This window comes from Eimeria maxima, genomic scaffold, assembly GCF_000499605.1.
Source record: "Eimeria maxima Weybridge genomic scaffold, Emw_scaff966, whole genome shotgun sequence".
NCBI classification, from domain to species: domain Eukaryota; phylum Apicomplexa; class Conoidasida; order Eucoccidiorida; family Eimeriidae; genus Eimeria; species Eimeria maxima.
In genome coordinates, this window is record NW_013566895.1 from 1 (window position 1) to 13,552 (window position 13,552).

Sequence of the window (13,552 nt, forward strand, 5' to 3'; positions counted from 1 at the left end):
TATATATATATATATATATATATGTATGTATACAGATATGTGAGGAAATAAGACTAAGTGCGGAGACATCAATGGGTACAGATATAACAAAAGAAGATATAAATTATATAAATAATTTATGTATAAGGATAGAAGAATTAATTAATTATAAAATTAATCTTAATGAATATATTAAACAAAGAATGAGATCTATTGCACCTAATCTTACTTATATGGTTAGTCTATCTATTTATTTATTTATTTATTTATTTTATTTATTTATTTATTTATTTTATTTATTTATTTATTTATTTATTTATTTATTTATTTTATATATTAAACAAAGAATGAGATCTATTGCACCTAATCTTACTTATATGGTTAGTCTATTCATTTATTTATTTATTTATTCATTTATTTATTTATTTAGTTATTTATTTATTTATTTATTTATTTATTTTCTCCTCGTTCTTCTTCTTCTTCTTCTTTTTCTTGATCTCTGCTCTCTTGTTTGTGTTGCACTTGCTGCTGCTGCTGCTGCTGCTGCTGCTGCTGCTACCCCAGCAGCAGCAGGAGGTGCAGCAGCAAGTGCAGGAGCAACAGTTATAATATACATATATCCTTCCCCTTGTTGTATATTTAGTAGATTTTTGTATCTACTGTATGCTAATTACCTCCTCTATCTACTCCAACAACAACAACTACTGTTGCTGCTGTTGCTGCTGCTGCTGCTGCTGCTGCTGCTGCTGTTGCAGGTAGGGGAGATAATAGGTGCCCGTCTCTTAGCTCATTGCGGTAGCTTATTGTCCTTATCTAAACAACCTGCATCTACTATACAAATATTAGGGGCAGAGAAAGCATTATTTAGATCATTAAAGACAAAGACTAATACACCTAAGTATGGTATTATATATCATGCTTCTCTTGTATCACAAGCTACACCTAAACTTAAGGGTAAGAAAGATATTAATAATAATTATTATAATAAGGAGGAGGAGAAGGAGAAGACACACAAATAGATATACTTTCTCCTCTTTTTTTTTTATCTTATTTACCTTTTTTTCTCTTGTGCTTTTTTATCCTTTTTTTTTCTTCTCTTTTTATCTACTTTTTATTTATATTATTATTTATTTTATTATTATTTATTATTAATCTATTTTATCATTAACTACATCTTAATAGCAGATAAAAGGAGACACTTTCTATTTATTTCCTCCTTTTTTCTTTCTTCTTTTTTTTTTTTTGCCTTTTTTCCCTCTTTTTTATGGTGTCTCCTTTTTTTTTTGTCTCTTTTTATGTATTTTATTCTCTCTCTTCTTATATGCATACGCTGCTGCTGCTGCTGCTGCTGCTGCTGCAGCTGTCTACCTTATTTATATTTATTTATTTATTTATTTATTTATTTTGTTCTTTTTTTTTTCTTTATAGGGAAGATATCTCGTGTATTAGCAGCAAAGTTGTCTCTTTGTGTCCGCGTGGATGCGTTAACAGAAGCAGCAGCAGCAGCAGCAGGAGGAGGTGCAGCAGCAGCAGCAGCAAAAGCAACAGATCCAGCTGCAGCAGCTGCAGCAGCTGCAGCAGCAGCACCTGCAGAACCTACTGTTGCTATTGCATGCAAACGTTATGTAGAGAATCGTCTAGAGCTATTAGAGCAACAACTATCAGGCAGTAAGAAGGGTTTAGGGTTTAGGGTTTAGGGTTTTATATTTTTATTTATATAATAATATAAATATATAAAGTATTTATTATTTATTTATTTATTTATTTATTTATTTATTTATTTATTTATTTATTTGTTTTTATGTTTTTTTATGTTATTTTTTATCATTTTTTATCGTTTTTTTTTAGGGTTTAGGGTTTCCTGTAGGGTTTAGGGTTTCCTAGGGTTTAGGGTTTATTAGGGTTTAGGGTTTATTAGGGTTTATTAGGGTTTATGTATATATGTATATGTATATAGGTGGTCCTCGTCCTTCATCTAAGCCTTCTTACCAACGTTATACACCTAATAGGGAAATAATTAACGGAGGAATAAAAAAGTATGATGTATCTACTGATGCTGTAGATACACCCCAGGGTGTATATGCACCTAATAATAATAATAATAATAATAATAATAAAGAAAAGAATAAAAAAAGAAATAAAGAAGAAAGAGGAGGAGGAAATAAAGATAATTATATTACTAATGGACAAGAAGAACAAGAAGGAGAAGAAGAAGGAGGAGAACAAGAAGAACAAATACCTAAAAAAAAGAAAAAAATAAAAACAGAACATAATTACTAATTAATTAATTAATTAATTAATTTAATTAGTTTAATTAATTAATTAAATTAATTAAGGGGACAATATATAAATAATATTAATAAGACAGATAAATAATAACCCTTTTGTTGTGGTCTTACGCTGCTGTTGCTGCTGCAGCAGCAACAACAGCAGAAGAGGCAGCAGCAGCAAAACCAACAACAACAGCAGCAGCAGCAGCAGATATATAAGCATTGCTGAGTCAGCTGCTTTGTTCCTGCTGCTGCTGCAGTTGCTGCTGCTGCTGCTGCTGCTACTTGTTCCTCCCGGGCTGCATGCATTATAGGCGTGCTGCAGTCTGTCTGTATCTAGCAACAGCAGCAGCAGCAGCAGCGCCTGCTGCTGCTATTGCTGCTGCTGCTGCTGCTGCTGGCTTGCTCCGCCCGGGCTGCATGCCTTGTAGGCGTGCTGCAGTCTATCTATCTATTTATATCTGCTTATTTCTTCTTTTATTTTATTTATTAAATAAAAAAAACGTTTATTTATTTATTTATTTATTTATTTATAAATAAATATTTATATTTATTTATTTATATATTTATTATAATTAGCTGAATATACACCCCGTTACCTCTATACTGCATACTTTATAAATACATAAATGAGGTGCCTATACACCTCAGCAAAAGACAGCTTTAAATGTTGCTGCTGCTGCTGCTGCTGCTGCAGCAGCTGCAGCAGCAGCAGCTAGCTACCCCTATTAGCCCTGGTACCAGCTAGCCATAGCTAGCCAACAGCCAAGTTGGCAAAACAAACAGAAATATATCTCTTTGCTTGTCCCTCCAACGAGCAGCAAGAATGCATGCAAGGATGCATGCATGGATGCATCCTTGCATGCATTCTTGCATGCATGCATGCATGCATGCATGCATGCATGTCTTCAAACTATGACGGTGCAACAAAGGAGATAAAAAAAGGAGACAAGTAAGGAGACAGCCCCCTCTGTCCCTCCCCATAGAGATTTACAGCCCCCATGCTGCTGCTGCAGCTGCTGCTGCAGCAACAGCAGCTGCTGCTGCAGCAACAGCAGCTGCTGCATGCGTGCATACATGCATGCATGCATGCATGCAGATTATTGTTGGTATATTTTATGTGCATCTAATATAAATTGTGAATATTCTTTAGCTATAGAGGAAGTAAATTTATATTTATATTTATTAATTAAATAAATAATATTATTAATTATATTTATTTCTTTATTATTTATTTTTTTTTCTTTCTTTTTTTCCTCTAATTGTATATATATATAATATAAACATACAACTAATCTATCTTGTAATGCAGCAGCAGATCCATCACCAGCAGCAGCAGCAGCAGCAGCAGCAGCATCTTTTCCTTCTGTTGCTGCTGCTGTTGCTGCTGCTGTTGCTGCACCCTTATCTCCTGCTGCAGCACCCTTATCTGGTGTTGCAGCACCCTTATCTCCTGCTGCTGCAGCACCACCTGCTGCTGCTGCAGCACCATCATCAGCAGCATCAGGAGCAGCAGCAGCAGCAGCAGCAGCAGCAGGAGGAGCAGCAAAAGTTGCATCTAATGCCTTAAATAAGTTATAAAAGTTATCATAAGAAGGAAGAGCAGCAGCAATATAATCATCATAAAGGAGACAAGCAAGGGCACCTGCTGCTGCTGTTTGTCCCCTCTTATTCTCTTCCTCTAAACAAAATGCTAATAATATACGTAAATCCTCTACTATTGTCTCCTTACTGCTGCTGCTGCTGCTGCTGCTGCTGCTGCTGTTGTTGTTGTTTTCATTGCTGCTGCTGCTGCTGTTGCTGCTGCTGTCGTTGGTACTGGTTGTGCTGCTAGTATCGCTGCTGTTCTTGTCCTTGTTGTTGCTGCTATCCTTGCTGCTGCTGCTGCTGCTGCTGTTGCTGTTGCTGCTGCTGCTGCTGCTGCTGCAGCATTTATCAGCAATTTGCTGCCTAATATATTCATGACTAGCTAAGTTACACCAACCCTCAAGAGCAGCAGCACGAAGGAGACAATTATCTGTGAATATAAGTTCCCTAAGGTGTCTCCATGCAGCAGCAGCAGCAGCAGAAGGTATAATTGTGATACCTTTACCTCCTTTACCTTGTGCTGCTGCTGCTGCTGCTGCTGCTATATTAGTTATAGCTAATGCACCCTCATACTGCAGCAGCTCATGATTGTCCCTTAATAAAGGAAATAAATAAATAAATAAATCTATATAATTATTATAATTAAATAAATAAGGATTAATAGTTATACATAATCTTGCTGCTGTTTGTTGCATATCTCTTAATAGTAAATCATTATCATCATATATACCTGCTGTTGCTGCTGCTGCTGCTGCTGCTGCAGCTGCAGCTGCAGATGCACTTTTTCCTGATGCTGCTGCTGCTGCTGCTTCTTTTTTTATACTGTATATACACCCTATTGTAGATAATAATGCATTTATTATTCCTTGTTGTACTAATTGTCCCCTTAATTCTTCTTGCTTACTTAATAAATAAAATATATTTGCTGCTGCATGCAGTACATTCATTGATGGAATTAGAGTCTTCCTACTGCTGCTGCTGCTGCTGCTGCTGCTGCTGCTGCTGCTTTTGCTGCAGCAGCAGCAAGAAGATACAATTAGTTTAACACCTCCACGCTGCAGCAATTCCTTACGAAGAGCAACAGCAACATATTCTTCCCCATCATCTATATCTGCAGCAGCAGCAGCAGCAGCAGCAGCAGCAGGTCTTGCTGCAGCAGGTAATTGGCTATAAAATTTCTCTAATTCCTCCAGTTGTCCCTCATCTAATTCTGTCTCCTTTTTTTGTCTCCTTTTTCTTCTTCTTCTTTCTTTATCTAATTTACTCCTTATTATGTTACCTATACCTTCATATAATAAATATAATGGTAAACTTCCTGCTGCACCTCCTCTCCTGCTGCTGCTGCTGCTGCTGCTGCTGTCGTCGCTGCTGTCGCTGCTGCTGCTGCTGCTGCTGCTGGAAAATTCAGCACCTAAACGTAATAGTAGGGTTAAGATATCAGGTGATGTCTCCTTCTGCTGCTGCTGCTGCTGCTGGTGCTGCTGCTGCTGCAGTTGTTGTCCCTCTTCTTGCTGCTGTCTCTTAAGTGTCTCCTGCTGCTGCTGCTGCTGTCTCTTTTTTTTCTGTATATGGTGCAGCAAGGCCTCCTTGAATTCTGCATGCAAACTAATAAAGAAAAATAACTCCAAGACACCAATAGCTAGATCCGTGTCTTGAGGCCTCATTTGCTGCTGCTGCTGCTGCTGCTGCTGCTGCTGCTGCTGCGGTGGATAGATCTGTAGGAGGAACTCCTGCAGCAAATCAATAAAATTTACCTGCTGCAGCAACTGTCTCCTTGCCTCCTTACTATGACAGCAGCAGCGAGCAACAGCAACAGCAATCTTACATCTAAGGAGACTGGGTGTACTGTGTCTCTGCTGCTGCTGCTGCTGCTGCTGCTGCAGCAACTGCAGCAGCACTTGCTGTTTGTCTTCCTGCAGCAGCATATCTCTTAATTCAAGGAAATCAAGACATTGTACAAGTAGTGCAGCAGCAACTTCTTGCTGCTGCTGCTGCTGCTTTGTCCCTGCTAATCCTGCTGCTGCTGCTGCTTCTCCTGTTGCTGCAGCAAGTATATACTGCAGCAAGCTTCCTTGTATAATAAATTCTCTTGCTGTCTCCTTATCTGCTGCTATAAGGAATAAGAGACACTTATACCCAACAGTTGCATCTATTTGTTTATTAGGGTCCTTGCTGCTGCAGCAAGAAAGAAAAGGAGACAATAATTGATCTATTAATCTATGCATATCTATACTGTCTCCTTCTCCTCTATCTTTGTCTCCTAGTAGCTGCAGCAAGGAGACAACAGCAACCTCTATACTCTTCTGCAGCTGCAGCATCTCCTCTTCATTCCTCTTGCTGCTGCTGCACTTGCTGCTGCTGCTGCTGCAGCTGCTGCTGCTGCTGCTGCTGCTGCTGCAGTCCATTGCTGCAGAAAGGAGACACAATGCTGCCTCTAGACATTTCTCTACTCCTTGTCTTAATACAAATGCCTTAGCCTTATTACCTAATCGTCTCCTTGTATCTGCTGCAGCAGCAAGTGCATGCAGTGCAGCAGCAGCAACAGCAGGTACATCATAACAATCTATTGCAGCAGCAATTGTCTCCAAGAAGGAGACACTATGCTCAAGTGTCTCCGCCTCTTGCTGCTGCAGTGCCCCTAGTACCCTGAGCATATATACAGCAGCAAGCCCCCTCCAGTGTCCCTCCTCTACCTTACTACCACTGCTGCTGCTGCTGCTGCTGCTGCTGCTGTTGCTGCTGCTGCTAATAGCAGCAGCAGCAGCAGCAGGAGAAGGAGGAGACAGGAGACCCTGTCTCCTTAATCTAAGAAAGGTAAGAAGGAAATCCTTATAGACAAAATAACGACGAAGATATTCACGGCATAAATTAATAGATACAGGTATGCACATAGGCTTATTATACTGCAGCAGCAGCATATTCCTGTTGCTGCTGCTGCTGCTCCTGCTGCTGTACCTGCTGCTGCTGCTGCTGCTGCTGCTGCTGCTGCTGATGGGCACAGTACATTCATCATAGGAGACATCTAAAGGATTATAATGTACTAAGGAAGACATTAACTCCCATGCTGCTGCCTCTACTGCAGCAGGAGCAGCAAATTCTTCTTCTTCTTCTGCTGCTGCTGCTGCTGCAGGATCGTCTCCTGCTGCTGCTGCTGCTGCTGCTGCTGCTGGTGCTGGTTTAAGTACATTTTGCTGCTTAAGGAAATGTATAATATGCTGCAGTTGTCCCTTTTTTATTAGTGTCTCCTTTATTGATTGTTTATCCCTTATTATTCTTATTAATTGTTTATATGCATTTATTCTTTTGTTTATTGTCTCCTTTTTTTTTGTTGCTGTCTCTATAAGGTGTATAGGTATATATTGCTGCTGCTGCTGCTGCTGCTGCTGTTGCTGCTGCTCTCGTAGCTGCTGCAACAATAATATACCATCCTTATTCCTTGGATCCTGCTGCAGCAAACGACGCAAGGAGACAGCTGCTCCCTCTGTGTCTCCTAACTGACGCAGAGCTACGCAGTGTCTGTACAGTGCCTTGCTGTATGTAGGCTGCAGCAGCAGTGCTGCGCTGCTGTCTGCTGCTGCTGCGCATGCATCCTGCTGCTTTAATCTACACATTGCTCTGTTACAATATGCTGCAGCAAGAAGATCCTTATACTCCTTACTGCATGCAATACCTTTCTCTCCTCCTCCTCCTCCTCCTCCTGCTGCTGCTGCTGCTGCTGCTCCTGCTGCTCCTCCTCCTGTTGCTTTGCATGCATCTATCATACGTGTATATACAGCACAAGCCCCATCTATGTCTCCTTCCTTATATAAACGATTACCTTCTTCCTTAAGGAGTTCAACTGCAGCAGGAGATATATCTGCTGCTCCTGCTGCTGTTGGTGGTGGTGCAGCAACAGCAGCTGCTGCTGCTGCTGCAGGAGCAGCAGCAGTCTCGCCAACTGCACGTAAAGAAGCCATGGGGGGAGACTGTATAAAGAAAAACAACTGCTGGGGGTTGTCCTCCTTATAGGCAGCAGCAGCAGCAGCAGCAGTTGTGCTGCTAAGAGGGAGCAGCAGCAGCAAAGAATAGGGAAAAGTGTTGCTGCTGCTCCTGTGGCTCTTCTTGCTGCTGCTGCGGCTGCTGCTGCTGCTGCTGCTGCTGTCGTTGCAGCCGAGTAGAAGGAATGCCTCTGTCTGTCTTGACCCCCCTCACCAGACAGGCGGAGAATTCGTGGTGACAGCAGCAATAGGCTGCATGCAAGACAAATAGAGGAAGACAGCAGCAGCAGCAGCAGCAGCAGCAGCAATGTTTCTGCGACAGCTGTTGAGCTGCTGGTTGCTGCCCTGTAGACTCAAGTGTATGCGCTGCTTGCTTGTAAACGATAAAAGAAAGAGGGAAAAAAAAAGAAAAAAAGAAATAAAATGAATATTTTTATTTAAATTTGTTTAATAAAAGAAGGAAGCAAAGAAGCTACCTATACACTCGAGCATACACACTACCCGCCGCCGCATATACACCAGAGAGAGAGAGAGAGAGGGAGGGAGAAGAGGCCGGCCTCCTCCTTATAGACATATGTATATAAATATAAATAAATTAATTAGTTATAATTTACTATTTATATTTTTATTTACTTCTTCTTTTATTTTTTTATTTATTTCCTCCTCCTCTTATAGCCATCCATAAGAAGGCACACACCGATTAACCAAGGAACGGCCTACCATTAGCCGCAGCCGCCTGTCCGTGCCTGCTGTCCTTGCTGCTACCATACTAGCTGCTGCTGCTGTTGCTGCTGTTGCTGCTGTTGCTGTTGTGGAAGTTGTTGCTGCTCCTGCTGCAGTTGCTGTTATTGTTGTGTGTACAACACAGACACGGGGATTCATGCTACTACCTACTAAATGAATATAGGCATATGTCTACCCTATACAGCAGAAGCAGCACTGCCTCTTGTTAAAGACAGGGTGTACGATTGTCTGTCATGAGTTCGTGCATGCGTTTCTCCGTGCATGCAATCTGGCTATTAAGGGTCAAGAAAGGCATTAGCACACACTTACAGTGCTCCTCCCTGCTTCTTCAAATGGGGCTTTAAGCACTCTTGCATGCGGGGCTAACTTGTATCAACAGTTGTGTATACTACAGCTCTAATCAGTCTGCCTCCTTTCCTTTGGAGCATAGGCATTGCTACCGCAGTACACATTATTCCTAGGTAATAAGGGGGGACCTTTGTTACCCTTATAAGAACTCTAATCTGCAGTATTATGACTTGCATGCAACTCCTCTCATTACGTCAGCACTATCGCTACCCTTCGCAGCGTCTAGTGCTTGACTGTAGCTGGCGTGAGGAGAGAATTGAATACTCACATCAATGGAGTCTCTTGCACAAGGCTGACTAGTTAACAAGACACTTCTACCAAAGGGAAGGAGAAAAGTCTACCCAGACGTCCATTACATCCTTGGCAAAAATTACAATGAATTACAATGAGGGTGGGGTCCTTGTCTCCTGGTGGACTCCTTGGAGGGAAGCGACCAACATCTGCACGGTAGCGAGGGCAGCGCTTGCATACCATCTCGCCCGAAATGGTTTGGAGGGCGTGAATATTCTATTGAGGGGTGCCTCCTCTGTCTTGGCTAATAGGACAGAAATGGTGGCCAAGACCAATATGGTAGAATTCAAAGAATTCGTCTCCACTCCATTCTAAGACAGGAAAAGTGGAACGAGCTGAAAATTCATCCCAGATTCTCTTCGTACAGATTTCCTCCTAGAAATTTTTATCTATACATTTCTTCTTGTTAGGCATTTTTGCCGTGCTCAATTTAGGGGCATTAATCTATTAATCTCGATTTAGGGGCATTAATCTAATATAATGTGCAATGTTTTCTCTGGGGCAACAGGGCATAAATACACTAAAGGGATGAAATGTATATGATGGAATTGCAATAGTTCAGAGGGGATAGTGATTTTGCACTAAAATGTAAAATATAATGCGGCAGCAATGTATTAAGTTCGGCACTTCTGTAGGGAAGTTGAGACAATTGATGGGAGTTGGAAACAATATGCAGCAGGCTGCTGTGAGGTTACATGACTCAAGCCATAACGGCAGTCTGGGGTAGCATAATACCTGCGCATCATCACCAGCTGCTCCTCTTCTTTTTCCTTCTACCCCAACTACTTTTCTTATGTGTTGGGTTGTGCCAGGCCTTCCCGCTTACGCATGCATAGCTCACCTCTTCGATTCACCCATCATATGTTGCCTCAGCCGTAGAAAGGCGCACAGTGTGAAGACAAGAAATGCTATGTTCTTTGTCTAGTGTTGGTGCCTGCACTCCTCTTTATGGGTAGGTCGGGTGCTCATAACCAAATAAATATGTAACTATTGAGTAAGTCTTTGTGTCAACAGAAGCAAGGGTTACGGTGCAAGCTTGGATGCACCATTGTAGCAAGGCCTAGTGCAAAACGGTAGCATCCTGTCCTCATTGGCACTAATTCCCTATTGTATTGTGGCCAGGGTGGCTTGTGTGGAGGAGTATTAGACACATTCTCAGTAAGTCTTGTGGATAATTGCATTAAACACGGGGTACTTGCACTGACTTAGAGCAACACATAGAGCAAAAACTGGACATAAAATATCAACATGTCTGAATTATTCAGCTGCAGACACAATTGTGAGACATTTATTTAAACCCAATTAACCTAGAAAAAAATATTTTTGTTAGACGAAGAAGACCTTGTTCGGAGCGCTACATATTGTGTACTATTGGCAAGGTGGAGGGAGCCATACTGGTGGATGCAAGCAATTGTAAACAGTTAAGAGGCACGCTGAAAAGAAAGGAAGTTGAATAGAAATTAGTATTATTAGTAACATAATAAACATGTCCGAACCAGGAATCGAACCTGGGTTTACACGGCCACAACGTGTTGTCCTAACCTCTAGACGATTCGGACCGAGAGTCGAGGGTGCTACTCGTGTAGCGCTCCCTCTGTATTGGGTAAGTTGTTGATGTCGTCAACATAATAAGGTTACTATTAATATATTAAGACAAAAAATATAAATATTCAAAGATAGTTAAGAGTGCGATCTATACAATTTGATCGAAGACCGCAACACTGCTGCACCTTGCATGCAACACCCGCGGGGTCGTCTTATTAGGGGCTGGTAGAAGAGGCAGGGAAGCCCCACCATGGCGGTTGGCTGCATCTTATATTGTTGTGTTTGTGCCATTACTGGCGAGTTTTTAATGCATTTAAAGACGCTTGTAAGGCAAACATACATATGTAAAGAGGAACAAGCGATACGAGTTCTTATACTTTACCCCCACTCTGCTGCTGCGTACCGCGGTTGCAGCGCGGAGTGCTGCTTGCTGCTGGTAGCTGCTGCTGCTGCTGCTGCTGCTGGTGTTGCGGCTACTTTTTTTGCTGTTGTTGGGGGCTTGCTCAGCTCTTAGAGTCCTCTGCGGGAGTCTGCTGTTGCAGATAAAACTGTGAACTGCTCTTGGGGTGTACGTACACCGCAGCGAGCGAGAAGCTGCAGAGGCGTTGCTTTAGGTGCTGCTGCTGTTGTTGCTGCTGCCTCTTCTTCAAGACGCCTTACCTCTGCCTGCTGCCCATCCTGGGGATGAATCAGTAGAGCGGTTCTCGACGGTCTTTGGGTGTTCCAGCTGCTGCTGTTGCTGCTGCTGGTGTTGCGGCTGTCTGTTGCTGCTCGAACGAAACTCGCGGTCATCACCGTTTGCTGTTGCAGCTGTTGGATTTGCTGCTGGAGCTGCTGTTGTTGCTGCTGGGCCCCTTTTCTGGAGGTGTCGCTGCTGCTGCTTCCTATAGCCTGCAGCTGTCCTGCTGCTGTTCAAGGAGGTCGCATTTTGTCTTTTTCTCCCACCCTCCTCCCCTTTCTTTATACTCACCTGCTAACACTTAACTATTAAATAGACACAGCGGATTATCCTCCCCCCAGCATGTCTTCTGCAGAGGCGAGCCTAGCGGCGGGTGCCGCTGCAGCGGAAGCATTGGTTGCTGCCCAGCAGCATGACCAGCAGCAGCACTGGGGTATAGAGGGTTCATCAAGTGGTGGTGATGATAAGACAGTATCTGCAGGTACAACAACAGTTGTGAACAGCAACAGCAGCAGCAGCAGCAGCAGCAGTAACAGCAGCAGCAATAATACAGTAGTAGGGAATCCAGGTGATGAGGAATCAGGGAGTAGCTTAGCTGAGGGACTAGCTAGCGGTATACTCCCTTGTCGTAAGAGGAAGGCTCCAGAGGAATTGCCACAAATTGACGAGGCCACAGCTGAGCGTCTAAAGAGGGCCACCGACTCCCTCACTAAGGAGCAGCTAAAGATGCTCCTAGCTAGGGCTTGCTCCCATTACCCTGGTACATATATATATGCATATATACATATATATACATATATATACGTATACATATACATATATATATAGCTATATATTTATGCATATATACATATCTACATGTATACACAAACATAACTGCATATACATATACGTATGTACATATATACATATCCATATATATACACATACATATATACATATGCATATATACATACATGCACGTACACATATATACATATAATTATGTACCTATATACATATACGTATATATTATATACTCATCCCTTGCATTCTCCCGCATATACATCCACAGGGACAGACAGAATAGCTGCAATGATAATATCTGCTGTTGCTGCTGTTGTTGCTGCTGCTGTGCTGCTGCTAAGGAGAACGGTCTTAAGCATGCATGCACGCGTCTACTGTTGATATGCAATAGGATTGAGGTCGTGTTGCTGAGGCTGGGCTGTCTATTCGTTTCTCCTACGCGTGGTGCATGCACCCTGTGCCTTGCATGCTTGCATGCATGCATGCATGCAGTAGGGCATCGGCCTTGGCGGGGGTGTATGCATGTAGAGTACAGATATCTTGAGGCTGTGCTGCTGCAGGGGTGCACAGGGGTGGGAGCAGCAGCAGCAGCAGCAGCCAGCTGCTGCCCCTCCTCCTCCCTTTTATTGTAGCTCTTGTTATTTGTGCTTAAGTGTGGAGGGAAAAGTGTTTAAATTGTAGTAAACAATATCCATCATGATTGCATGCGTTACATATGCATGTATGCATGCGTATACACCAGAACTTCTGAGTGCATGCTTGTATACACGAATATATCTGCATATACAAAAAAAAAACAGAGAGGGAGATATTTATGCGTGCGCAGAGGAAATGATGTATTTAGATGGATGGTGTATATTCGTGTTGCATGCAGTATAATGGCGTGTATACACTCCTGCATCTCCCCTACATAAATAAATAAATAAATAAATATAAGTGTATATATATGTATATATGTATGTTGTGTGATTGAGTACACCACAACAGAGGTCGTTGCTGCTGCTGTCAATGCAGGAGAGGTGTTGTTGCATGCTGGGGTCACTGGTGCTGTACTAGCGGGGTGTATATACACCAGGCTATTTATTGTGTGTATCTATTATGTTATTTCTGGTGTCTGTGCAGCTGTAGAGAATGCATTGTATGCTATGATAGAGGCAGACCCTAGTAGCCGTCGTCTTATGATAAGAAATGTTCCTTATACTGCTACCGAGACGTCTCTTAAGCAGACAGTAGAGGCTTACGGTCCTATTGAGGACTTTAAGCTTGTTATAGATAGAAATACAGGTACGAAAACAAGGGGATAAACAACAAGGGAGGGGGAAGGGGGTGGGGGAGGGGGGCGGCGG

General features: G+C 42.3%; 1 protein-coding gene across 1 annotated transcript; it reads left to right on the forward strand.

The window, feature by feature from the left end:
* Positions 1–11,762: 11,762 nt before the first annotated feature.
* On the forward strand, positions 11,763–13,510 carry EMWEY_00046540 (hypothetical protein; the record flags this gene model as incomplete). The annotated part of the gene is made up of 2 exons (XM_013483124.1): positions 11,763–12,180; positions 13,329–13,510. The coding sequence occupies 2 exons, from the start codon at positions 11,763–11,765 to the stop codon at positions 13,508–13,510; spliced, it is 600 nt and encodes a 199-aa protein (XP_013338578.1).
* Between the last annotated feature and the right edge of the window lie 42 nt (positions 13,511–13,552).